General features: G+C 42.6%; 2 protein-coding genes across 3 annotated transcripts; both read right to left on the bottom strand.

The window, feature by feature from the left end:
• Window positions 1-4,971: 4,971 nt before the first annotated feature.
• Window positions 4,972-14,752, bottom strand: CREBZF (CREB/ATF bZIP transcription factor). Of its 2 annotated transcripts, XR_013344858.1 has the most exons (4): window positions 13,676-14,752; window positions 12,996-13,073; window positions 11,476-11,546; window positions 4,972-7,906 (listed from the first exon to the last, which is right to left on the bottom strand). XR_013344858.1 is itself a non-coding variant. In XM_077807817.1 (3 exons), exons 1-2 carry the CDS (start codon window positions 14,584-14,586, stop codon window positions 13,025-13,027), a joined length of 960 nt encoding a protein of 319 aa, XP_077663943.1. In that variant the 5' UTR covers window positions 14,587-14,752; the 3' UTR covers window positions 10,451-11,546; window positions 12,996-13,024. The 2 variants fall into 2 exon arrangements, 1 of the variants encoding a protein (XP_077663943.1); XM_077807817.1 differs by lacking the exon at window positions 4,972-7,906 and having other exon boundaries at window positions 10,451-11,546.
• Window positions 14,753-16,424: 1,672 nt separating this feature from the next.
• Window positions 16,425-17,578, bottom strand: CCDC89 (coiled-coil domain containing 89). The gene has a single exon (XM_077807880.1). The coding sequence runs from the start codon at window positions 17,576-17,578 to the stop codon at window positions 16,496-16,498; it is 1,083 nt and encodes a 360-aa protein (XP_077664006.1). The 3' UTR covers window positions 16,425-16,495.
• Window positions 17,579-26,668: the final 9,090 nt, after the last annotated feature.

Here is a 26,668-nt window from a genome sequence, read left to right on the forward strand (position 1 = left end):
TTTCTAGAAATAAGCACCTTTATATCAGTTTCTAAATTGATAAAGTGATAGATTTAATATTACCCCAACTTTCAGCTTTTCTACATTCTAGCCAAGGGGGAGCAGTAAGAGGAAGGAACTAATGTCTAGCTGCAATTTCAAACCACTGCTCTAGTCTATAAGTAACTCCCACTTATATCCCAAAAGGACTGAGGCTTATCCCTCTGAAATTCAAGGCTAGACTCTTAGAAGCAGAATTTGTCTTACTGCGGTGAGAGCACTGCAGCCCAGATTCACATCTTCACATTTTTTAAAAAGTAAGGTTTACTCCTATGTGCATGTTTAAACACATTTATTCAAGCACAGCAGTATAAGATTACACTACTCCCATATTTTGGAAGAGAATACTAAACAGCTCATTATTAAACACATTTCAATGTACTTCCATCCACAATAAAATCAGACCAGTAAATATAAAGTCTATCAAACTGTTCTAAAATTAAAGAGATGAGTCAGATACACAAACTATTGTAAATAACAGAAGAGCATATATTCCATTATTGGTTGCAGTGTTGTTCCCAGGACATTAGAGAAACAAGGTGAGTGAGGTAATATTTTGAGCTATGCAGGGCTTTTCCTCCGCTACACCTGAAGAGCTCTGTGTAGCTCAGAAGCTTGTCTTTCACCTACAGAAGTTAGTGCAATAAAAGATATTAACTCTCCAACCTTGTTTCTGCCACAAGAGCATATATAAATTCCTGCTGACAATTTACTGAGGATTATATGCGGTGTTCCATAGTTAGAGGAAATATGAAATTCATCTAATCTCTACTAGAAAAACATGACGTGTGTTGTACTGTTCGAGGGCAGAAAAATCCTTCTGAATAAGATATGCTTTCATCTTCATTGTGGAAGTAAATGGAAGGAATCAGACTAACTTCATACAGGGAGCTATTATATTTTAAAAATATTAAAATTTCAAGGTTAGTGTTTGTTTCAAAATGACCAATAAAATCATACTTCCTGATTGTGTTGAATTTGGATTTACTGCAGGTACACCAAAATTCAGCTCAAAATACTCTGCCTCCCTCTGTTCTAGCTGCTATAGAAGTGAAACTGTATACTTCTAACTTTGAAGGTTCTCTGGCAGTACTGTGATGGCTGAAGTTAGTAAGTTTTGCTCTGACTCCAGCAGCACACTTTGCCAGACTTGGTTACATGCATGACAGCTTTCAATTAACCAGAAGAAAACCTGGAACACAAGTTTTCAAAACTTGATTTTAAAAAGTTGCCCACACTGAAATATGATCAGAAGAAAAACATTAATTGTTAGTTTCCTGTCAGTATTGAGATGTCAAGCAATTATGTTACATTGTTCTTTCCTTGCACACATCTCTTTTAAACAGGCTTTGGAAGGATTGGATTTTTATCAGTAAATGTTGGCAAGTGTCCATTTCACTGTAGAGACACACACAAACCTACAAAATAATATTTCCTTTGAGGGTAATTGAAATTTACAGATAGGCAAAGAAAGAAAAATGGTGCTTGACAACTTAAGTGTTTGATTTAAGAATATTCACTTCATATTTTTTGACATGGGATGTTGACAATTTGTGTTTTAACTATGATAAAGTTTTTACATTTTGAATCTCATCATTAAATTGTCTGATGCCCCCCATAATTTCCTACAACTGTGAAAGTTTAAACATACTGATACCACCAAAACTATAAAAAGGAAACAATGAATTATGCCAAGCCTACTTACAAATAAAGAGCAAGAGTCTATTCATGCCTATTACTCCCCTTACCTTAAGGTAATCTGCTGCTAGATATAGAAAGATCTCAGGACCAAAAATTCTTAAATATCCTTTTTGTGTCTTTTTCAATAAAAAAGAAAAAAAGGCAAAATTCTATTTAAATGTAAATTTGATGAGTTGTGAAATCTCGATTGACTTGTAAGTCACCCCACGCAATTTTAGTATTAACTATCTGAATAATTTCTTCCAGATTTTGCTTCCCAAAATTAGAGACTAACCAATTTATTTGAGCATGAGCTTTCGTGAGCTACAGCTCACTTCATCGGATGCATACCGTGGAAACTGCAGAAGACATTATATACACACAGAGACCATGAAACAATACCTCCTCCCACCCCACTGTCCTGCTGGTAATAGCTTATCTAAAGTGATCATCAAGTTGGGCCATTTCCAGCACAAATCCAGGTTCTCTCACCCTCCGCCCCCCCCCCCCCCACACACACACACAAATTCACTCTCCTGCTGGTAATAGCCCATCCAAAGTGACCACTCTCTTCACAATGTGTACGATAATCAAGGTGGGCCATTTCCTGCACAAATCCAGGTTCTCTCACCCCCTCACCCCCCTCCAAAAACCACACATACAAACTCACTCTCCTGCTGGTAACAGCTCATCCAAAGTGACCACTCTCCCTACAATGTGCATGGTAATCAAGGTGGGCCATTTCCAGCACAAATCCAGGCTCTCTCACCCCCCCCTCCCCCCGAAACACACACACACAAACTCACTCTACTGCTGGCAATAGCTCATCCAAACTGACCACTCTCCAAGTTTAAATCCAAGTTTAACCAGAACGTCTTGGGGGGGGGGAGGGGAGGGGGGGTTAGGAAAAAACAAGGGGAAATAGGTTACCTTGCATAATGACTTAGCCACTCCCAGTCTCTATTTAAGCCTAAATTAATAGTATCCAATTTGCAAATGAATTCCAATTCAGCAGTTTCTCGCTGGAGTCTGGATTTGAAGTTTTTTTGTTGTAAGATAGCGACCTTCATGTCTGTGATTGCGTGACCAGAGAGATTGAAGTGTTCTCCGACTGGTTTATGAATGTTATAATTCTTGACATCTGATTTGTGTCTGTTTATTCTTTTACGTAGAGACTGTCCAGTTTGACCAATGTAAATGGCAGAGGGGCATTGCTGGCACATGATGGCATATATCACATTGGTGGATGTGCAGGTGAACGAGCCTCTGATAGCGTGGCTGATGTTATTAGGGCCTGTGATGGTGTCCCCTGAATAGATATGTGGACACAGTTGACAACAGGCTTTGTTGCAAGGATAGGTTCCTGGGTTAGTGGTTCTGTTGTGTGGTATGTGGTTGTTGGTGAGTATTTGCTTCAGGTTGCGGGGCTGCCTGTAGGCAAGGACTGGCCTGTCTCCCAAGATTTGAGAGAGTGTTGGGTCATCCTTCAGGATAGGTTGTAGATCCTTAATAATGCGTTGGAGGGGTTTTAGTTGGGGGCTGAAGGTGACGGCTAGTGGCGTTCTGTTATTTTCTTTGTTAGGCCTGTCCTGTAGTAGGTGACTTCTGGGAACTCTTCTGGCTCTATCAATCTGTTTCTTCACTTCCGCAGGTGGGTATTGTAGTTGTAAGAAAGCGTGACAGAGATCTTGTAGGTGTTTGTCTCTGTCTGAGGGGTTGGAGCAAATGCGGTTGTATCGCAGAGCTTGGCTGTAGACGATGGATCGTGTGGTGTGGTCAGGGTGAAAGCTGGAGGCATGTAGGTAGGAATAGCGGTCAGTAGGTTTCCGGTATAGGTTGGTGTTTATGTAACCATTGTTTATTAGCACTGTAGTGTCCAGGAAGTGGATCTCTTGTGTGGACTGGACCAGGCTGAGGTTGTTGGTGGGATGGAAATTGTTGAAATCATGGTGGAATTCCTCAAGGGCTTCTTTTCCATGGGTCCAGATGATGAAGATGTCATCAATATAGCGCAAGTAGAGTAGGGGCTTTAGGGGACGAAGAGAAGCCCTTGAGGAATTCCACCATGATTTCAACAATTTCCATCCCACCATCAACCTCAGCCTGGTCCAGTCCACACAAGAGATCCACTTCCTGGACACTACAGAAAATAACAGAACGCCACTAGCTGTCACCTTCAGCCCCCAACTAAAACCCCTCCAACGCATTATTAAGGATCTACAACCTATCCTGAAGGATGACCCAACACTCTCACAAATCTTGGGAGACAGGCCAGTCCTTGCCTACAGGCAGCCCCGCAACCTGAAGCAAATACTCACCAACAACCACATACCACACAACAGAACCACTAACCCAGGAACCTATCCTTGCAACAAAGCCCGTTGCCAACTGTGCCCACATTATCTATTCAGGGGACACCATCACAGGGCCTAATAACATCAGCCACACTATCAGAGGCTCGTTCACCTGCACATCCACCAATGTGATATATGCCATCATGTGCCAGCAATGCCCCTCTGCCATTTACATTGGTCAAACTGGACAGTCTCTACGTAAAAGAATAAAGGGACACAAATCAGATGTCAAGAATTATAACATTCATAAACCAGTCGGAGAACACTTCAATCTCTCTGGTCACGCAATCACAGACATGAAGGTCGCTATCTTACAACAAAAAAACTTCAAATCCAGACTCCAGCGAGAAACTGCTGAATTGGAATTCATTTGCAAATTGGATACTATTAATTTAGGCTTAAATAGAGACTGGGAGTAGCTAAGTAATTATGCAAGGTAGCCTATTTCCCCTTGTTTTTTCCTAACCGCCCCCCCCCGACGTTCTGGTTAAACTTGGATTTAAACTTGGAGAGTGGTCAGTTTGGATGAGGTATTGCCAGCAGAGGAAGGGAGGGAGGGGGGGAGAGAGAGTGTGTGTGTGTTTCCGGGGGGGGGTGGGGGGTGAGAGAGCCTGGATTTGTGGTGGAAATGGCCCACCTTGATTACCATGCACATTGTAGGGAGAGTGGTCACTTTGGATGAGCTATTACCAGCAGGAGAGTGAGGTTTTTGGTTTTTTTTTTGGGGGGGGGGGGGGGCCGGAAGGTGAGAAAACCTGGATTTGTGCTGGAAATGGCCCAACTTGATGATCACTTTAGATAAGCTATTACCAGCAGGACAGTGGGGTGGGAGGAGGTATTGTTTCATGGTCTCTGTGTGTATATAATGTCTTCTGCAGTTTCCACGGTATGCATCCGATGAAGTGAGCTATAGCTCACGAAAGCTCATGCTCAAATAAACTGGTTAGTCTCTAAGGTGCCACAAGTACTCCTTTTCTTTTTGCGAATATAGACTAACACAGATGTTACTCTGAAACCTTCCCAAAATTGAGACACATTCTGCCAACATATACAGTATTCTGCATTGTTACTTGAACCCTGAATGGCAGACCAAATATCTTCATTTCCACTTTTACTAGTCTGATGGAGAAGATAGAAAAGAAGACAGCATAGTGGGGTGGGGTTAATTTAAAAGCCTCCATACCCAGATACCAGAAAGGTCAAAGCAGAAAAAATTTTGGAGCTTCCTGTCATCTAATTTTGCACATAAAATTCATTAGCTTTCTTCTAACCAGGACAGTCAGTCAAGAGACTGAAAGTGATCTATGCTGCTCAAGTAATGTGCAGCCCTCATTATCCAAAGACATCTTCGGGTCTCACAAAGTAAGTGGTCTGGGCTGATAAGGTACAGTCACACTCACTACAGCACATTCTAGGGTGCTTTATGTGAAATGCTAATTTGAAACACTCTAAAGTTATACACATTTAATGAAGGGGTAAGTACAGTAAGGGCATAGATATGTATCTTCTTTGCAAATATACAGTGCAATCCCACATACCAAATATGTCTGAAGGACATGGAACACCCTTCACAAAAATGTAGTAAACTGCCAGCCAGCAGGCTCCCCAAATTTTAGAGTGACAATGCGTCAGCTTGTTCAAGAGTAGCCTGCTCTAAAGAGAAAATGATCTGTGCTTCTGTTCCCCGATCCTAGAGTTTTATTGAAAACAATCATCAGGTTTGTTAGTGAATCTATATTCTTGGACTAGTGTAAATGGAATGCACACTTGCTGTTTTATTGTATTTGTCCAACTTTCCAAAAATTATGTGCATGCAATTGACAAGTATAAGAGCAATGTGATTGCTATGGCAGAGAAACAATCATGTATACAACAGTAATTCTAGTTTCCTAGGTAATTAAAAGCCTGTGGGGTGAGCCTGATTTATACAGGGAAAAATGAGCAGAATTTGGCCCTATATTTACAATTTAGCTAATGGAACCACACTATTCTTCCTCCGCGCACACAGCACTGAGACCTCCAGCATTCCCTTGTATTTTTCTTGCCATACCGGATTTCATCTAAACAAACATTTAGCTCCTGTACTGTTCAGCAGTTATCACTGGCACTCTAGGGTCCCATGACCGGAACAAAGATATTTTACAGGACAGTATCAAAGCTGCATCACAGAACTGAGACAGAAGAAGCTTACATAATCAATGCCTAGCTCAAAACAGCATTTAATCAAACTAATTAGTATTACATTCATTCCGCTTTGGAAACTAAACTAGTTTAAAGAGTAACAATTACAGCCCTGTACCTTTTTTTTTTTTTTTTTTTTTTTTTTTTTTTTTAAGACTGTTCACCTGATGACACTCTTTTACACTAAATAATTTATTCAAATTTAAAAACTTAACAAGTTAGTCTGTATCAGGAGATTGAAAAAATAGGGACACACACATTGTGGCTATTGGCCAGTCACTGTTTAAAGTTACAAAGCCCGATACTGAAAAGTTTTTAATTCATCCACTTGTAAGTTGCACCAGGAAAACATTGTTTTTAAGTTACTGATGCAATTTTTCTCTCAGTCAAATATGTTAGCATGGCTATTTAAAGATTCATCGATAAGGGAAAAATTGTTTTAATGCGGGGCTACTTGCCTCTTACATACAAATACTTCTCAGTATGCCCCAGTACCTTTGGCATTTCACACCAAAAAAAAAAAAAAAAATTCCAAGTGGTTGAGTTATGTACCTTCTACTAACAGCTACCATCACACAAATTGTAGGAATACTATGAAAAGTAGTATCTATGTTACATTTTGCCAAAAGTCAACTGAAAACTAAGCAAGAAAAAGTTTAAAATCCCAAGTCAGCAGTTACAGGTACGGTCATAATTATTTTTAGTTACATCCTTATCTGTAGAGATTCTTACCATCATGGCAAAAACAGGTTACACACAAAAACATCATCACTGCAGTAGCTTTCACTGCATTTTAAAGGCAAAATCTACTGTGCAATTAAGAAGCAATATAGATGGATTCTGAAGGTAGTCAAGGTCTAATCTTCTGCTGGAATGATGGTGATTCAGATTATGGGAGGGAGAGTTGTTAGAGGGGAAAGGAATGGAGAAGCCTGCTGTACCATCATGAGCAGAGCTCTCTGTTTTATGAACAGTGCTACAAAACACTACTTCACCTATCACAACCAGCAACAGCTTTCTTCTCCCCTTGCTCCCAATCCCCCTGGCAATAAACACTCCCCTCTTCTTCTTGATTTCTCCTAAGCCCAGAACAGGCACACCTCCCAAGAAAGCCCCATCCCTGGCACTCTCTTATCCCAACAGGATGGGAGAGAAGAGCACCTCACCCACCACTGGTGACCTACGTTTTACTATGCTTAAAACTACAAAAAAAAGTTTCTGAATACAAAATATCCATTTGGAAACCCAGGTCATATGTTGTACACCTACTGAGGCTTTTGTAAGTCTAAATAAATAACAGTATAATAGGCTGTATACGAAGTATTACAATACTTTCCTTCACGCAGAAGATACCATATTCAAATACACAATCCCCAAAACACATTACCATAAAGGTTTTTAAAAATGGGTAATTTTATGAAAGTTTTATACATAAAACCTTTGCTTTATTTTTTAATAAGTCCCTCAAAATTTCAAAGGAAACACTAGGACTCTCCACTTTTGGCAAGTGACAAAAAAAAATTGGTAGCTCAGATACATCAGTAGATGCCAAAATTTGTGACATGGCTCCCCATAATTACTTTGATACCAACTCTCCAGGCAGTTACAGGTTGCAGAAAAATTGAACTGTTTTTCCCCCAGGTGCTGCTAAGCTGTTTGGAGAAAAGAGAGAAAGGTTAATTTGCAATGCTATTAAAATGCACAGGCATTTAAGATTACTGAGAATGAAGTCCTATTTCTTACTGATTACTGTAATGGTCTTTAACTACTAGAAAAACATCAGCAATGAAAAATATTGCACTATCTTCATGCAGTTAAGACACAAAATGGTGATTCCCTTCTGTTTACGTGTATGTTCAGTTTATAACACCAATTATAACCTTTAATCAATTATTCCTTTGTAGTGCACAGCACAAAACAAAGCCAGACGTTAACTCTTCCAGCTGCTCATTAAGCCAAGAAATACACTCCCTTATGTCATTACTGCTTTTAAATAATTTTAACTTCTTTTTATTCATTAATTTAATCTTCTTACTGAGGTATTTCCCCACTTCTTTTGTTATAAATAAGGTTAAGATTTTGTCATGGTTATTTTTAGTTGAAGTCATGGACAGGTCACAGGAAAAACAAAAATTCACAGAAGCCTGTGACCTGTCTTTGACTTTTATTAAAAATAAGGTGAGGGCCAACTTCGGGGGGGGGGAGAGAGAGAGACTTAAACAGCTCCAGGGCCCCTGCAGGACCCATGGAATCTGGGAGCCCACAGGGCCTGCCACCTCAAAGCACAGGATTGAAGTTGAAGCAGAAAATGTCACCAAGCTCTCTGAAAGTCATGGAGTCTGTGACTTCATGACAAAAATCTTATCGTTCGTTATAACTGCTGTAGACTGAGCCAGACTACTTTAAGTACATGCAATGCCTACACTTAAATTAGAGATGGAGAGGCAACCAATAACTCCACACCCCAACAAGCCACTTTCTTGAAGCGCACCGTCCAAAGAACAAACATCTTTTTAAGACTCTCTCAACAACTGAGCATTATGATACAGCCTTGCAGTCAAACTCTAAAAACCTGTTAAAATTTATCAACTGTGTACTCTCAAACCCCTGCATATATCCAGAAACGTAAACCACTTGGGAAGCGTAAGGCCATGTCTACACTACAGGTACCACAGCGGCATAGCTATGGTGGTATAGCTTTGCTGGCATAACTCCGTACCGTAGATGCAGCCTTCAGTGACAGAAGGGATTTTTCTGTTACTGAAGGACCACCACCTCCCCAAACAATGGTAGCTAGACTGATGACGGAAGCATTCTTCTGGAATGCTTCCATCATCAACCTAGCGGCACGTTCACTGGTGGTTAGGTCAGCATAGCTACGCCACTCAGGGTGTGGATTTTGCACACATCTGAGCAATGCAGCTATGTCGACCTAAATTTTAGGTGTAAACCAGGCCTAAGTCAACAGTTACACTTCATCAAGTTTAGCCAATTTGTTCAACATTTGATTATTGTCATTTACTACATTTTTAGATAAACATATTGCAGAATACAGTCAAAATAGAAAAAGTTATATGCGTAAGACCCTATGTAACTGGCAATACTGCGGATTCCGCAATAAAAGGCTTCCATCGCAGTTTGACAGTGGGAGCTGCGAGAGCCCCCGCTCTCAGCCCCAGGCGGCCAACAGCAGAAAATCATGGAAAAGTAATAACGGACTTTGTTACCGTAAGTAATAGGGTCCAATATTACTTTTCCATGGCTTGTCTGCAACTCAGCCACAGGGTTTTGACAATCATTTGCAATTCAAGTCGGGCCTTATGTGCGTACCTATTACTCAATGGAACAAGCACTTTGTTGGCCCTTAGTCTGCAATTTAGTATGTGAAACAAGAACAGGACATAAAATTATGAACTAACAACATGACAGTAAATAGAAAGTAGATAACCATCAATATCAGGAAGCAAAAAAATGAAATGAAAAAATGAGAGAGAGAGAGATGTCACCAGAACATGGAAGTAGCTACTAAGGGTGTGTCTATACTTAAAACGCGACAGCAGCACAGTTGTGCCACTGTAGTGCTTCAGTGCAGACCCTACCTACGCCAACATTGGTGTGGATAATCCAATTGGTTCTCTCATTGGTGTAGATAATCCAATTTTTTCATCGACCTAGCACGGTCTACATGGGGACTTACTTAGTCATCTTAACAATACCGCTCAGGCATGTGGATTTTTTACACCCCGACAAATGTAGTTGTACCGACCCAATTTTCTAGAGTAGACCAGGCCTAAGATTTCTACTTAAGTTACATGGTTTCTTGAAGAAATGCTGCACACAGTTAAAGTGTTATTTATTAAATGATGTATTTAGTAAATCAGAGTGGTCACTGCAAACTCCAAGGAGAAAGTGCCACTGCATCTTATACTCTTGAGAAACAGCAACAGTATTATTCCATCCCCACCCACAAAAGTTGTTCATTTAAAGAAAAAGTAATTTTATAAAGCTGTAAGACAAATCAAAGTATGGTTTAACTCTTAAATACCAGTTTTATATTCTTGCTTAAAAAGCTTCCCAACTGATAAAAACGTACAGGCAACACTGTTAGCAATCCCTTTTTCAATTCCCAACCATCTAAAGATCCATCCATTAAAAACAAAACGTTAATAACAAAATGAAAAAATTTGAGCCCATAATTGAAAGATCAACACATCTGGTTTTATTATAGTACTGTATTCTTATTTGTACGGCACAAAGCTAATTACAAAGAAACATTTACAAGTTTTTCAAGTATCGTTAAGAAATCAGTTCAAGGTTTCTGCTTCAAAAAGCTGTATTTAACAATATTCCATACAGATAGCACAAATTGATTAGCATTCAAAGAATTTTCCCCTCTGTTTGGCTTACATATGATTCAGAAGGCACTAAAAATCCCTGCAGTCACATTCTTGGGGGTGGATCCTGTTCTTAGTTGTACCAGCACACAACATTTTGCATGTTGTAAAATTAACTATTGCTCATACGCAGTAGATTTTACAGAACGCAGTGATGGACATGTGCATATTAGAGACCAGGATTAAGTCCCAGATTGCTCTGATCCAACAACAAAGTGTTTATAATTGTGCAAAAAGGGGGAATCCTATTACAGAGCAAGACAGTGTCACATTTAAGTTAAGGTAATGTAATAGTTACCTTAAAACTTACTAAAAATGCCATGGCAGTCTTCCATGCTTACTGTTTTAATATTTTTGTTGAATAAGATGTTGAAGTAAAAATGCGTTTCTCCAACTATGAGCCCTACAAACTCAGTCTAGGCTCAAGTAAGTCCAGTTCTTCCCAGCTCACATATCACCAAGAATAAGAGCTCTAAAAGTTAAATTAGGCTCTCAGTGACACTTGGACTACCCCACGGCCTACAATGGGGTTATATAAGTGTCAAAAATTGGAACTCAATAGATAATCCGGCTGATACTGTACATGATGGAACAGAATCCACAGCTAACTAGTTCTTAGCTGTGCTGGCTCTGTATTTCTGTGAACATGTAACTCTGAATACAAAGAAAGCAGAAGTAAAAAATTACCTTTGTACATAGTCACTTTTCAAATTAGTATCACACTAACTTTGGACTGGTGAGATTAGTTTTTCCAAACATTCAAGCTTTTCAAAAATGAAAGACAGCAGAAGCCCTGTTACCTCTTTTTCCCCCATTTCTTATACTACCTTTTAAAATAAAGCAGGAAATGTGGCCAGCAGCTGGTCCCGTCTCTTCTGCCCCAACACAGCTGTATCCACTTTAGCATAAAGAAAAACAAGGATGCTAAATACACATATACTTTTTCAAACAGTGATGTTTCACAAAGAAATTAGTTGTCTCTTCTCTTGCTCTTCCTTTAACTCCTATTACCACTAATGGGAGCTACTTAAGCACATCACTGGGAGGAGGAGGACTCTTCAATTTACTCTTAATCCAACATATAAATCCATTTATTATACCTTAGTGTTAAGGTTTAAGTATATTAACTCAATCATTTTAGAAATAGAGACATCTCAATCATTAACTCTAGACTTAAGTTGATCCATTCTTTGTGAAACCTCACTTTACATTTAATTATTTTTCACACCCTTTCTTCCCCAATTTACATACATGTGAATAATCTAAACATTTTAATACAAGCAAAAAATAAAAAGGTGTATTGTAACCTATTCGTCTTGCAAGATAGGGTAATATTAGTGCTGATCCAAAAGCAACTCTCACACATTTGTCTGTGACCTCCCCAAATTATTTTATTCCTCCTCTCTTAACTAAACATGGAGCTCTGCATGCGCATTATTTTTTCAAACCATCAATGTCAAGACATAACCTTTGTTCATCTGCAGATTGTATTTCCTAACTGACTATAGAAAGCTAGAGATATTTCTGAATACTCAGAGATGCCAATTTAAGATCCCATAGTAAAGTTACGCAAGTATGCATGTAATTTAAGTAAAAAGCCACTTTTGAAATACAAGGAATCTCAGTGATCTTGGGTATACAGACTATTTATGGTGAACTAGAATTGCAATTCACGTTACAGTTATGTGAAAAAAGTAGGTGACTTGCCTGCATTAGGGTGCCATTGTACAATGTTAATAATTGAAACCAATATTTGGGTTACGTTTAACATACAAATTTTTACATCACCAAGTAAGGTAGACTAATGAGAAATTACTTTCTTTTTTAAAGTGATATTGAGAACCATCAGGAATTGTATACCACTGGAAGGCACAAATCCTGACCTTTCAAACAAGAACCATTTGGTTATACTTCTGTGTGGTCTAAAAACAGAAGACCTTAAAAAAAAAAAAACCACATCACACTCATTACCATATTATTTGTCCTTTCCTCTAATCAGATGCATATTTCAGTAGCAAATATCTTAAAAACTGCTACTATTAGAAGGAAAGCAAGCAGTGTATGTTATTCCTTTTACATTAATTTGTGAGCTACTGGCTACTAAAATCAAGTCAAAACTCCACTGCAGAATATAGGCAAGGAGAAGAAGAATAATCAGAATATAGTTTTAATATCCACTACCTGTCCATTGGCCAAAGCTGGAAACACTTCGGTAAATCAGTACAAATGCTTTCAGGATGAGAAAACATTTCTAAGCACTGGTCCTAAACCAGTGATCAGAAAAACCTGGACTAAGCATCAATGCAAGCTGTTTGATATCGCATTATGGGAATATATGGATCCTTACCAGGTTGCGAGGTGGAAAACGACTGTTCTTTAACCCCTACACAACGGAGCCTGGCAGGGCAAGCACCTAAAAAAGAAACTGTCAGAGAGGTTTAATAGTAATGTATAATTGAGACTTGTTACAGTTTTATATGCATGCTTTAACTGTTTGCTGATCAATACTATTTTTGTTCTTAAGTCTGTCCGGTGACGATGTCCTAATAAAGCAGCATTTTTCTTTTTTAAAAAAAAACAAGTATTTTCAGCTCCTCAGGATAAGCCGACTACACATTATCTGATTCAAAACAGGGTAGACAGTATTATCTTTACTGGCAACTGTGGGCACTGAGCACACTTTCATGCTTCAGGTTTGCGTGATCTTTCACTCACTGCTGCAAACGGGCTCCGAATACACCTGCATATGTCAGGTTGCACAATATTTAGCACGCTGCTGTAAGCAGATTCCAAGCGCACTATTTGTGCGCCAGTTTTGCACAATCTTTACCCAATACAAACAAGCTCCCAAGTGTGCCGTTCACGCGAGCTCTTTACCCTCTGCCACACACGGGCGCCGTTCCCATGCCAGTTTTGCCAACCCCCTATTTTTCAAGCCATGGCCTGCTTGCTCCGCCACGGCCCGAGGCCCCCGGATGTGGGCACGGACAGGTGAGAATAAAGACTGAAGCAGGTACTTGACCCTACATTTTGAAGGAGGCACATGCCCGCCTGGCACACAGGGAGCAGAACTCCACCGACAGCTGATCCCTGTCCACGTGGAGGCAGATCCCGCCGGAGGCCGGCCGCTCCTCCGCCTCCAGCTCGCCAGCATCCTGGCTCGGCAGGGCGTAGTCGTGGTCGCGGCTCTCGCCAGTCTGTGGTGGGTGCTGATGGGGCGGGTCCATGTCCCTGAAGAGGCTGGTACGGAGCCTGAGCCCGCCCGCCCCGGCCAGGCGGTTCAGCAGCTGCCCCAGGGCGCTCTGGTTGGCCAGCACGGCCCGCAGGTAGTTAGTTTCCCGCTCCAGATCCCGCAGGCGCCGGTTCAGCCCCCGGTTGCGGTCCCGCAGCTGCCGGTTCTCCGCGGCCAGGCCCTGCAGGCGGCTCTCCAACCCCAACACGTACTGCTTCTTCTTCAGCCGGTTCAGGCGGGCCGCGGCCGCCGCCTTCAGCCGGCTCCCCGTCGCCACCCCGCCCGGGCTGGCCCCGACCCCGCCCGGGCTGGCCCCGCAGCTGCTCCGGCCCGGCGCGCTCAGGGGTGGCTCCGGCTCGTCCTGCTGCCCGCAGAAGCAGCCGCTCGGCTCCACATCCAGGTCCCAGTGCGGCTGGGCCGCCTCCAGCAGATCGCCCAGCTCCAGCCCCAGCCCCGCGAACGGGTCCTCCTGCTCGGCCAGCTCCTCGGCCCCAGCGGCCGCCTCCCCCCGCCCCTGCTGCGGCTGCTCCAGGACGGCCGCGTCCCAGCGCTGCGGCTTGGTGCGGGGGCCCTCCGGCTCCTCCTCCCCGCCATGGCCGCCTCCGGCCCCAGGGGCCGGCCCCGCGCGGGGGAGCTGCCAGGCGGCGGCCGAGGGGCTCTCCCCGCCCGACGAGGCCGCCAGCAGCTGGGTCAGGCTGTGGCGCATGGTGGGGAGGGGGCGAGGCCCGGGCTTCCCCGCAGGCTGGTCCGGGGAGAGGAAGAGGATTCCCCGCAGCGGGTGGAGAGACGCCGCGGGACGGAGAAGCTGCAGGCCGCAGCGCAGGGGGCCGGAAATGGCGGCTCCGCTGGCCGCGCCTGCGCGGGGCTGCTCGGCCACCACCGCCGCGCGGAACCGGAGAGAGAAGAGGACCACCCCTCCCCCCCCCGCGCCCCATATTCGGGAGAGAAGGGGCGGGGCAGTGGGGGGCATTCGAGAGGGGAGAGGCGGGGCGGGGATTTTAGAGGGGAGGGGCAGGGTTAGTTTAGAAGAGGGCATGCACCATGGGTGTGTTACAGAGCTGGACAAAGAGGCTGCCAGGCCGAAAAGTGGCCTCGAAATCCTTATGAAGAAGCTTTGATCCCAAGAGCTGTACCAGGGGCCTGTTGGCGCAGGCAGGACCGCTGAAATGCAGCCGCTGCTGGAGCACAGAGCAGGGCAGTTAAAATGATTAGGGGGCTGGGGCACATGACTGAGGAGGAGAGGCTGAGGGGACTGGGCTTGTTTAGTCTGCAGAAGAGAAGAGTGAGGGGTAGGGTAACCAGATAGCAACTGTGAAAAAAGGGGACGGGGTGGGGAGTAATAGACACCTATATAAGAAAAAGTCCCCAAAAAGCGGCACTGTCCCTATAAAAACGGGACATCTGGTCACCCTAGTGAGAGGGGATTTGATAGCAGCCTTCAACTAAGGGGGGGGGGCTCTGAAGAGGTTGGAGCTCGGCTGTTCTCAGTGGTGGCAGATGACAGAACAAGGAGTAATGGTCTCAAGTTGCAGTGGGGGAGGTCGAGGTTGAATATTAGGAAACACTATTTCACTAGGAGCGTGGTGAAGCACTGGAATGGGTTACCTAGGGAGGTGGTGGAATCTCCATCCTTAGAAGTTTTTAAGGCCTGGCTTGACAAAGCCCTGGCTGGGATGATTTAGAAGGGGTTGGTCCTGCTTTGAGCAGGGGGTTGGACTGGATGACCTTCTGAGGTCTCTTCCAACCCTAATGATCTATGATTCTATGTTGCACACACTAGGGGAAGGGAAAGGTTTTGCATGAACCCCTGCCAATGTCCTTGTTGCTGTAATAAAATGATGTATTTATTATCCCTATAACATCACATAGGACAGCATAGGGCTCAGTTTACTTGAGGATGATGAACAAAGTCCAATTTTAAACCTGATTTCTACTGATCCACATTTTTCATACCTAGGACCTGATCCAAGCCCCTCAGAAGTTGATGGGAGCTTTTCTGTTGATGATGATTGCTTTGAATCAGACCCCTAATATATAAACAACTAATCATCTATCTGAAAATCATCCTCAGTGATAAAGATACTGTACATGTGGTAATCTGCTTTATCCCTCCATACAGGTAATAAACTGTGATCTTGGTGTGACCCTTTTTTCCTTCCCAGCTCCACTTTACTGTATATTAACAATTTGCTGTATCAAATCTAAACTTTTCAGGGCAAGAGCTTCTTTTCCCCTCTTTATTTGTCATGTAAAATATTTAATGTACTTCTATAATCTGAAAAAATTACTAGAAACATAAGAGGCAAGGAACAAACAAGATAAACTCATAAATGATTATGAATTTTTCATACTAAAGTCCATTGTTTCCCAGTTTTATTTAGCATAACTTGTTCTACTAACTCAAAGTGCTGCATTTAGGCTGCCACCTCAAATCAATAGTATGGAAACAAAAAATGGGCTTCAAACCAGCCCTCATAAAAGGTTTGTAAAGTTGTGAGCACACTAATAAAGAAATCTGATACAAGATCATTTTAGTTTTTAAAAAAAGGGTTACTAACAAGCGGTAAGTAGTGTGCTATAATAGTTCTGCTGAGAGCTGAACAGAGGATGAGGGGTTATGACATGAAGTGGCGGAGTTTGTTGTTCAGCTCTTTTTCTTTAGTAAGTAAGTCCATGCTGTGTTTCTTGTAAGCATCAAACTGCATCCAGAGCTCACTGTATGCTTGCTCATTTCCCTCCAGACGTCGCTGCAGCTCTTGGACCCTTAGGTTGCTGTCCACTGCTGCTACCTCTCTCACAAAGCGCTCCTCTGCTGTCAGCCTGGCCCTCTCTGCAGACTCCAGCTTCTTCTCCAGCTGCTGAATTTCCCGTTGCTTCTCCTGCAGTGTCTTGCCCCTCTCCATAGCCAGATGCAGCAGCTCCTCTTTCTCACGGATCACCCTCTCCAACTTGGCTTGCAGCTTGCTGCCCTCAGCCTTTTGTTGCCTTTCTGCCTGCTCCAGCTGTGCAGCAATTTGGCAGTGCTTCTCCTCCAGGCTTTGCAGTTGGCTTCTCAGTAAATCAGTTTCCCTGGCATGGACACTGGATTGTTGGCTCTGAGCTTCCAGTAGCTCCTTCTCTCGCTCCTGGGCTCTGTGGCTCTCTTGAGCACATCTCTCTTTTAAAGAATCTACCTCCTGAGAGAGCCTCGTCCCCTGGGAAGTGAGCTGGAGAACCTCAGCCTCCTTCTTCTTCAGAGCCTTGCTGAAAAGGCTATTGTTTTCATGCCTCAGGCGCTTATTTTCCTCCCTCAGCAGCATGTTCTGCTGCTTGTGCTCATCCTTGAAGCGAATCATGTCCTCATGGTTGGCAGCCAAGTCCATAAAGCGCTCCTCCAGCTGCTGGGCCCGCCGGGTCTGACTTTCCAGCCTCACACTATCCTCCATCCTCAACTCCTCCAGCTCCATGTTGAGACTTTCCAGTGCCTTGCAGCGCATTAGGGTATCATCCGCTCGCTTCTTCAATATGCAGATGAGCTGAGACTGCTCATGGAGGCGTGAACGTAGCAGAGCCTTCTCCCCCTTCTCCCCATCAGAGAGCCCATGGAGCTTCTCCAGGGCCTCATACAGATCGCCCATGTCTCCTTTTGTTTCTAATTCAGCCTCCTTTGGATCATTTGTGGGGCAGGACATCTCAGGGTCTTTCTCATCCTGAGGCATGGAGCTGCTGTCTCCTGCAGAGTCTGTAATTCAAGCTAGATAACAACAGCTTCTCTTAGTAACATTCCAAATTATTTAATTGCATCCAACAGTTCTAGTTTCCCAACCAACAAGGCTGCAATTGGTGGATATGCCTGGGGAGTTCCATTATATCACAAGTCAGGAGACCTGGACATTCCAGAACAGATTGCAGTTTGCCAACAGCTCTTGAGCTGGTCACTTTCCTTGGCTCTGCAGATTGAGCGGGGGGAATCAAATTAGTATCTTACATATCTGTATACTAATGCGAGAAGTATGGGGAATAAGCAGGAAGAACTCAAAATGCTAGTAAATAAGCACAACTATGACATAGTTATAGACTTGGTGAGATAATACGCATGACTGGAATATTGGTATAAAAGGGTACAGTTTGCTCAGGAAGGACAGACAGGGAAAAAAGGGAGGAGGTGTTGCCTTATCTAGTAATATATATATATATACTTGGACTGAGGTTAAGATGGAAATAGGAGACAGACTTGCTGAAAGTCTCTGGGAAAGGATAAAAGGGATAAAAAAACAGGGTGATGTTATGGTAGAGGTCTACTACAGACCACCTAACCAGGAAGAAGAAGTGGATGAGGCTTTTTTTTTTTTTAAACAACAGAATCATCCAAAGCACAGGACTTGGTGGTGATGTGGGACTTCAGCTACTCAGACATCTGTTGGAAAAACAACACAGCAGGACACAGATTATCCAACAAGTTTTTATTTCAGAAGGTGGAGAAAGCTACTAGGGGAGATGCTGTTCTCAATTTGATTTTGGCAGATAGGGAGGAACTGGCTGAGAATTTGAAAGTGGAAGGCAGCTTGCGTGAAAGTGATCATGAAATGGTTGAGTTCATGGTTCTAAGGAACGGTGGGAGGGAGAACAGCAAAATAAAGACAATGGATTTCAAGAAGGCAGACTTGAGCAAACTCAGGGAGTTGGTAGGTAAGATCCCATGGGAAGGAAGTCTAAGAGGAAAAACAACTGAAGACAGTTGGCAGTTTTTCAGAGAGACATTATTAAGGGCTGTGATGCATGGCCAGAAAGGGTTAAGCATCCTGCAGGCTAAAAGACCCAGAACCAACCTGTAGAAACATGTTAGAAAAGTATATGAATGGTAATTAGGGCCACTCCATGTTAGATAGGTTAGAATTTGAAATGCAAACCTGTATTGTTAGAGAATTAGAGGTGATACTAATTGTACGTGTGTCTTGTTCGATGTTAGCCATGTAAACAGATAGTTCCTGTCTATTACTGTTGATTCAGCGATCAAAAGGAAATATTAACATTTAGATGAATCTTGGGTGAAATAGTGTCATTGTCTATATGTCTCTTTAAAACTGTATATGAGCTACTTAATGGATAAATTACCGGTGATGTTTGGGAAACAGAAGGTTACATCAAAAGCCTATTGTTCACCCAGGACTGTATGGTCTAGCGAATACTAAAAAAAAGACTGTATAAAAGACTCTTGGGACCTGATCCTGTCATCTCAGATCTGCTTAATGCTTCATGCAGGGGAAGCTTAAGCCACAAGGCTGAGATTTTCAGTCCTAACCTGGAATCACCCTGAATATAAACATTGGACTATAACCTATGAACTAATTCTGAAAGAACTCTTTGCAACTACAAAGCTCACCATCTCCATTGTGAATCTGAATCTCAAGAACTGTACTCATGTCTGTATGTATACTGATCTTTTAACCAATACTCTTTCTCTCTTTTCTTTTTTAATAAATTTTAGTTTAGTTAATAGGAATTGGCTGTAAGTGTATATTTGGGTAAGATCTGAAATATTCATTAACCTGGGAGGTAATGTCTGGTCCTTTGGGATTGGTAGAACTTTCTTATATGATGAATAAGATTTTCAGTAATCCTCATCATATTTGACGTGGGTGTCTGGGTGGAGGCCTGAGGCTGGGTTGCTTTAAGGGAACTGTGTTGGCTTCTGGGTAACTAGTAAGGTATCATAGAAGCTGTTTTGTGCTGGTTTGGTAAATCTAAGTATTGAGATATCTACCAGCTTTGGGGATTGTCTGCCCCATTCTTTGCAGTTCACCCTAATTGAGAAACTCCCTGGGACCCTGGTCATAAGGGCACAAGAACAAACTATCCCACTGCATAGGAAAGATAAGAAATATGGCAAGAGACCACCCTGGCTTAACCAGGAGATCTTCAATGATCTAAAAATCAAAAAAGAGTCCTTCAAAAACTGGAAACTAGATCAAATTACAAAAAGGATGAATATAAACAACACAAGTATGTAGACACAAAATTAGAAAGGCCAAGGCACAAAACAAGATCATACTAGCTGGAGACATAAAGGATAACCAGAAAACATTCTACAAATACATTAGAAGCAAGAGGAAGACCAAGGACAGGGTAGGCCTGTTAACTCAATGAAGGGGGGAAACAATAACGGAAAATGTGGAAATGGCAGAGATGCTTAATTACTTCTTTGTTTCGGTTTTCACCAAAAAGGTTGGTAGTGATTGGATGTCTAACATAGTGAATGCCAGTGAAAATGATGTAGGATCAGAGGCTAAAATAGGGAAATAACAAGTTAAAAATTACTTAGACAAGTTAGATGTCTTAGAGTCACCAGGGCCTGATGAAATACATCCTAGAATACTCAAGGAGCTGACTGAGGAGATATCTGAGCCATTAGCGATTATCTTTGAAAAGTCATGAGAGATTCCAGAAGACTGGAAAAAGGCAAATATAGTGCCGATCTATAAAAAGGGAAATAAGGACAACCCGGGGAATTACAGACCACTCAGCTTAACTTCGGTACCTGGAAAGATAATGGAGCAAATAATTAAGCAATCAATTTGCAAACATCTAGAAGATAATAAGGTGATAAGTAACAGTCAGCATGGATTTGTCAAGAACAAATTGTGTCAGACCAACCTGGTAGCTTTCTTTGACAGAGTAACAAGCTTTGTGAATGAGGGGGAAGCAGTAGACATGGTATATCTTGACTTTAGTAAGGCTTTTGATACTGTCTCGCATGACCTTCTCATAAACAAACTAGGGAAATGCAACCTAGATGGAGCTACTATAAGGTGGGTGCATAACTGGTTGAAAAACCGTTCCCAGTGCGTAGTTATCAGTGGTTCACAGTCATGCTGGAAGGGCATAACAAGTGGAGTCCCGCAGAGATTGGTTCTGGGTCCAGTTCTGTTCAATATCTTCATCAATGATTTAAATAATGGCATAGAAAGTACACTTACAACGTTTGCAGATGATACCACGCTGGGAGGGGTTGCAAGTGCTTTGGAGGGTAGGATTAAAATTCAAAATGATCTGGACAAACTGGAGAAATGGTCTGAAGTAAGAAAGATTAAATTCAATCAGGACAAATGCAAAGTACTTCACTTAGGAAGGAACAATCAGTTGCACACATACAAAATTGGAAATGACTGTCTAGGAAAGAGGACTGCGGAAAGGGATCTGGGGGGTCATAGTGGATCACAAGCTAAATATGAGTCAACAGTGTAATATTATTGCAAAAAAAGCGATCATCATTTTGGGATGTAAGCAAGACACAAGAAGTAATTCTTCTGCTTTACTCCGCGCTCATTAGACCTCAACTGGATTATTGTGTCCAGTTCTGGGCACCACATTTCAGGAAAGATGTGGACAAACTGGAGAAAGTCCAGAGAAGAGCAACAAAAATGATTCAAGGTCTAGAAAATATGACCTATGAGGGAAGATTGAAAAAAATGGGTTTGTTTAGTGTGGAAAAGAGAAGACTGAGAGGGGACGTGATAACAGTTCAAGTACATAAAAGGTTGTTACAAGGAGGAGGGAGAAAATTTGTTTTTTTTTAACCTCTGCGGATAGGACAAGAAGCAATGGGCTTAAATTGCAGCAAGGGAGGTTTAGGTTGGACATTAGGAAAAACTTCCTCACTGTCAGGGTGGTTAAGCACTGGAATAAATTGCCTAGGGAGGTTGTGGAATCTTCATCATTGGAGATTTTTAAGAGCAGGTTAGACAAACACCTGTCAGGGATGGTCTAGAAAATATTTAGTCCTGCCATGAGTGCAGGTGACTGGATTAGATGACCTCTCGAGGTCCCTTCCAGTCCTATGATTCTCTGCTGCACCGGTGCAAAATTAAGGAAGCAGTGAAGAGAAGACACTTAGCCTAGCCAGAAAAAAACAAAACAAACCTAATTAAGAACAGTACTTATCCAGGTCCAGCTACCCCCTGATGACAAACCCATGGCAGTTCTTTACTGATGTGCTGGTGCTGTGATTCCAGGCAAACACTGTTTGTTTACTTAACTATAACATTGTTAAGACAAATAAATCCTTACACAATTTTCTTCCCCTCTATTTCTCATTCCATATCTGTTATTAGAAACACAAATATAGCTGGAGTTACTGGACTGGTCTTTTAACTGATTGTAAATGATTGTAAACAATGTCTGGACCTCTGTGAATGAAAAGGGCTATATAAGTGCTAATTATTATTACTGAAGGTGAGTGATCTAATGGTTAAAGCACAGGGTTGGAGACTTGGATTCTAATTTTACCTTTGCCACTGATTTGCTGTATTATCTTGGGCATGTCACTTGTCGGTGCCTCAGTTTCCTCATGTGGAAAATGGGGAAAATATTTATATTGTAAGAGCAGACTGGGACCCTGTCATCCTCGGTGTTGCAGAAATGTGTGAAAAGAGACTATCTGCACTAAAGAGCTTCCACTCAAAAAGACACATGAATAGAGGTGTGTAAAACATACATGTAAATGAGCATGCTGAAAAGCAGCACATTTTGTTTTTAGATTGTGAGGTAGTGGTAGGATAAGAGGATAACAGGAAGTGGGGAGTCAATACAAGGAAAAGGAAAGAGAAAGAGGATGGAGGGCAAGGGAGGGAATGTGAAGGAGAGGAGTGGGGGCATACAGCTAGGCAGCAGAGATTAAAGAACAGCCTCAGAGTTTTGTGGTGGTGACCTTCTGCAGAGGGTGCCATCCCTTCTAGGTACATCAGTCCACGCACACCCGCTGCTGCTTTCCCTGCCTCCTGACAAATGGAAAGAATTGGAGGGGGAGGAAAGGACCAGGTTTAGGTGGGCTGGGTGAAAGGAAAACAGGCTAAAGAGGATGGATTGAGAATAGTGTGGAGGAAGAGAATAGGAAAATGTTTCCTTACCAGATATTTTCTTTTCTCTGGTTTGTCTGCCACTCCTACTGTAGGGTTTCTGTCTCCATGGAGACAAGGGGCTGACTCAGACTCGAGTCACTCCACAGCTCATGCCCGTGACTTGGCTACTTGGAAGTCTGCCAGGTGTAGTCAGGCCAACTTTGAAATAGCTGCGAGTGCTTCATAGCAAACAAGCGCCACTAACATACTTTTTAAAAGATCCTGTAACGAGAACGGGATATTCCAAAAGAGGAAATATTGAAATGAACTGCAGGCCTGAACTCACAAAGAGCTGGAGAAGTCACATTGTCAGGCTGTAAAGTTCAGTGGAGGGGCCTTGTCTTCATAACTGTCTCCATGCTGAAGATAATGAGATATGGACCTTGCCCCAAAGAGCAATGAAGGATCTAGGCATGAGGTGAAAGAGAAGAGCAAACAGCAAGAGCAATGTACTTGGAGAGAGAGAGAGGTCATGCATATGTCTTATTGGCTCCACTAATGTGTGTGCGGGAGGAAAGTGTATGTACTGTATGTGCAATTGACAGAGAGGCTGGGCACATAGATTATAGCTTTTTCAGTAGGGTAAGAGGGTTGGTGTGGGTGGGTGAGCAGGCTCAGGTTTATAGAAGCTGGGAATGGATCACTTGATTACCTGTTCATTCCCTCTGGGGCACCTGGCATTGTCCGCTGTCAGAAGACAGGATACTGGGCTAAATGGACCTTTGGTCTGACCCAGTATGGCCATTCTTATGTTCTTAAATAGGTTTCCCTGGCAAATTAAGTGCATTTTTAGGTGGGATTTGATGGGCTAGAACAGAGGGGAGCACATGCTGCCTATAGGGCAGAATGGACAGAAGCCTGAATGAGAGTGGGAAAGCTATGTGATGGAGGCTGTTAGGTGGCTTCTGTGCAGCAAAGATGGCAACAAAAAGAAGTGAGAACAGAAAGATAGGCAGAAGCCAGAGTATGTAGGCAAGGGGGAAATGTTCTTTCTTCTACTTTATTCATGTCTGACAATACTGATTTTGGAACAGGGAGGTAAAGTTATGTCAAGGCTAGTCATACGTGTGGGAAATGTATTTCCAGGTGGGAGGATTATATGCAATTGTGATAAATGAAGGGGAAGAGAGGGGGAGTAGCTCCCTTTTATGGATCCAGCCAGCCAGTTAGCTCTAAAATCCCTCTTAGTAGCTGTTCTCTACTTGCTTTACCTGTATAGGGTTAAAAAATCTCCCTGCATAGGTAAAAGAAAGGAAGTGGGCACCTGACCAAAAGAGCTAATGGGAAGGCTAGGACTTTTTTAAAATTGGGAAAAAAACTTCCCCTTTCTCTGTGTGTGTTGTTCTCGGGGAGAAGCAGAGACAGGTCTGGAACTATGCTGTAAGAAGCTTGGGGCCAGGTATGGAAAATCATCTAAATCATACCTAGAAACTACTCACTTGAAACCCCCTCAATATGTAAGTAGCTCAGGAAATGTCCAGGAAGACACAAGTAGATTTATTTATTTTTATTTCTTTATGGCTTGTGGACTCCTCTGTGCTAACCCCAACTGCTTTTGTTTTGCTTGTAACCTTTGAGATGGACCTCAAGAAGGGTATTCTTGATGCTGAATTTTTGTAAGTGGGTTTTTTAAATCTAGCAATAGCCTGAGTTTCCAATGTATTTTCTTTTTTTGTTTTTAATAAAACTTACCTTTTTTAAGAACATGATTGGATTTTGTGTACTAAGATGTCTGTGCATATTGTTTAATTAGCTTGTGGCAACAGCTGATTTCCTTTGTTTTCTTTCTCAGCTCTTCCCCAGTGGGGTGGGGAGTGAAAGGGCTTTAGGGTACCCCACAGGAAGGAGTATGATTCTAAGTGCGCCTTCTGGGGTTCTCAAAGGGGTTTTGCACTTGGGTGGTGGCAGCATCAACCCATCCAAAGTCAGAGAGAAGCTGTAACTTGGAGAGTTTGATACCTGCCTGGAGTGGCCAGTATTCCTTTTTAGAATCCTTGGGAGCCCCCACCTTCTGCACTCACAGTGCCAGAGCAGGGAATCGGCCTTAACAGCAATGCTTTTAAAATAAAGTAGAGTCGGCATTTTAGACTCATTAGAATTGCTGATGTACTACTGCTTGTGACAGGTTTGCCAGACGTAAGCTTCATTGGAAGAACAGACCTCAGGTGTGTATTATCTTAAAAAGTGATGGACACAGAACTGCTTACGGCTTATGGGCTCCTTCATAAAGGGTAATTGGAGTTTAGTTCACGACAGCTATTGACTCAGTGGCATGCACTTTCCTCGAAGGTTGTCTTTTGCCTTCCAATATCATGTCTCAACTACATGCTACGGATGACTTGGAAGCCTTCTTCCCTTTGACTGCAAGGTGACAGGGTAGGTTTCCGCTGCAGCTGGGAGAGAGTCTTCCAGCCTGGATAGACAAACTCGCACTAGCTCAGCCCAAGCTAGCACCGTTAAAACAGCTGTGTGGACGCTGTGGCACAGGTGGAGGCTTGGGCTAGGCACTCAGTAGGCACCCAAGCTCAGACCCACCTGACCCCCTGGATCCAACCTTGGGTAGCTAGCCCAAGTCTCTGCTGCTGCCACCATGGTGTCACTGCTATTTTTAGCGTACCAGCTCAGTCCAAGCCAGTGCAAGGCTGGCTACCCACTCACTCTCAGCTGCAGTGGAGACATACCCAAGCAAAACAAACGAGGAAGTTGGCTTCCTGAAGTCTTTTGTCTTGACAGCTGAGCCCTGGCTATCAAAAACAAATTCCTCTAGGCTTTTTTCTGTCAGAGCAAATGTTAGTAGTCAGTCAGTTAGTCAGAGGCACATAGTGCTCTGGTGTAGGGTTGTTTGCACACACAGTGGTAAAAAGTCCATATTAGTTAGGTGAAACATTTTCAAAGGACTATTACCAATAAATACTTTTGTTAAATACAGTTTTAAAAATATTAGCTCTTTTCACCATAACATTGCTCGAGTGTTAAAATTCTTCCTGGCTGCAGGGTAAGTGCATTGCTTAATACTAAGCTCCTGTTAAAACAATTTAAAAGGAAAAAGCCAGTTTTCCGGACCGGGAATCTTAAGGCTCCAGTTTTGTAAATAAAGCCATATACCATTTTACTGTCGTATGTTTTCCCAAGACAATTCAATTTCTTTGGCATTTGATTTGTTGCATTTCTTTGCACTGCAGTATAGTCCACTGAAAAAGCTTTGAGGGGAAGCCAGTGCATTTCCCTTTTATGTTATGTTACGCAGTAAAACACTAAAGCTTAGTAAACTCAGCTGTTAAAAGATAGGAAAGTAATAGCTTTTAGGAGCTGAGCCAAAGTCCACTGAAATCAACAGGCTGTGAATCAGGGCTTTCATGAAGATACCAATACAGTCGTCTAACACTGCACTACTGAGCACTGCTATATTTTTTAAGGCTACTGTTGCGACTGGCTCAGTTGACCTTGCATAGTTCACTGTAGGCTTGAAGGTGGCACATTTGATATGGGGACTCATTTTTGCCTCAGTGGAAAAAAGCCCAACGTGCTGGTTTGGAAAAGCACTTAATCTTCTGGACATGCTACAAAAGCAATGTATTTGCCAAGATTTTGGGGGAAGTTTGAGGCTGTGTTCCTGACGAGGGCAAGAGAGTCTGTTTTGTTCCTTTGGTTTATTGGCTGTTCAGCAGCATTAAATAATCCTGTATAAATTAACTTGGATAGCCAGGAGATTGCAAGTGCAATTAATTATTTTATATAGAAAGCTTCTGTATGGGTGTGGTTTTTAAAAAATTAAATCTAAAATAAAATTATGATGATGTACTAGGTCAGGCTTGACAAAGCCCTGGCTGGGATGATTTAACTGGGAATTGGTCCTGCTTCGAGCAGGGGGTTGGACTAGATGACCTTCAGGGGTCCCTTCCAACCCTGATA

This window comes from Eretmochelys imbricata, chromosome 1 (assembly GCF_965152235.1).
Source record: "Eretmochelys imbricata isolate rEreImb1 chromosome 1, rEreImb1.hap1, whole genome shotgun sequence".
Taxonomy (NCBI): domain Eukaryota; kingdom Metazoa; phylum Chordata; order Testudines; family Cheloniidae; genus Eretmochelys; species Eretmochelys imbricata.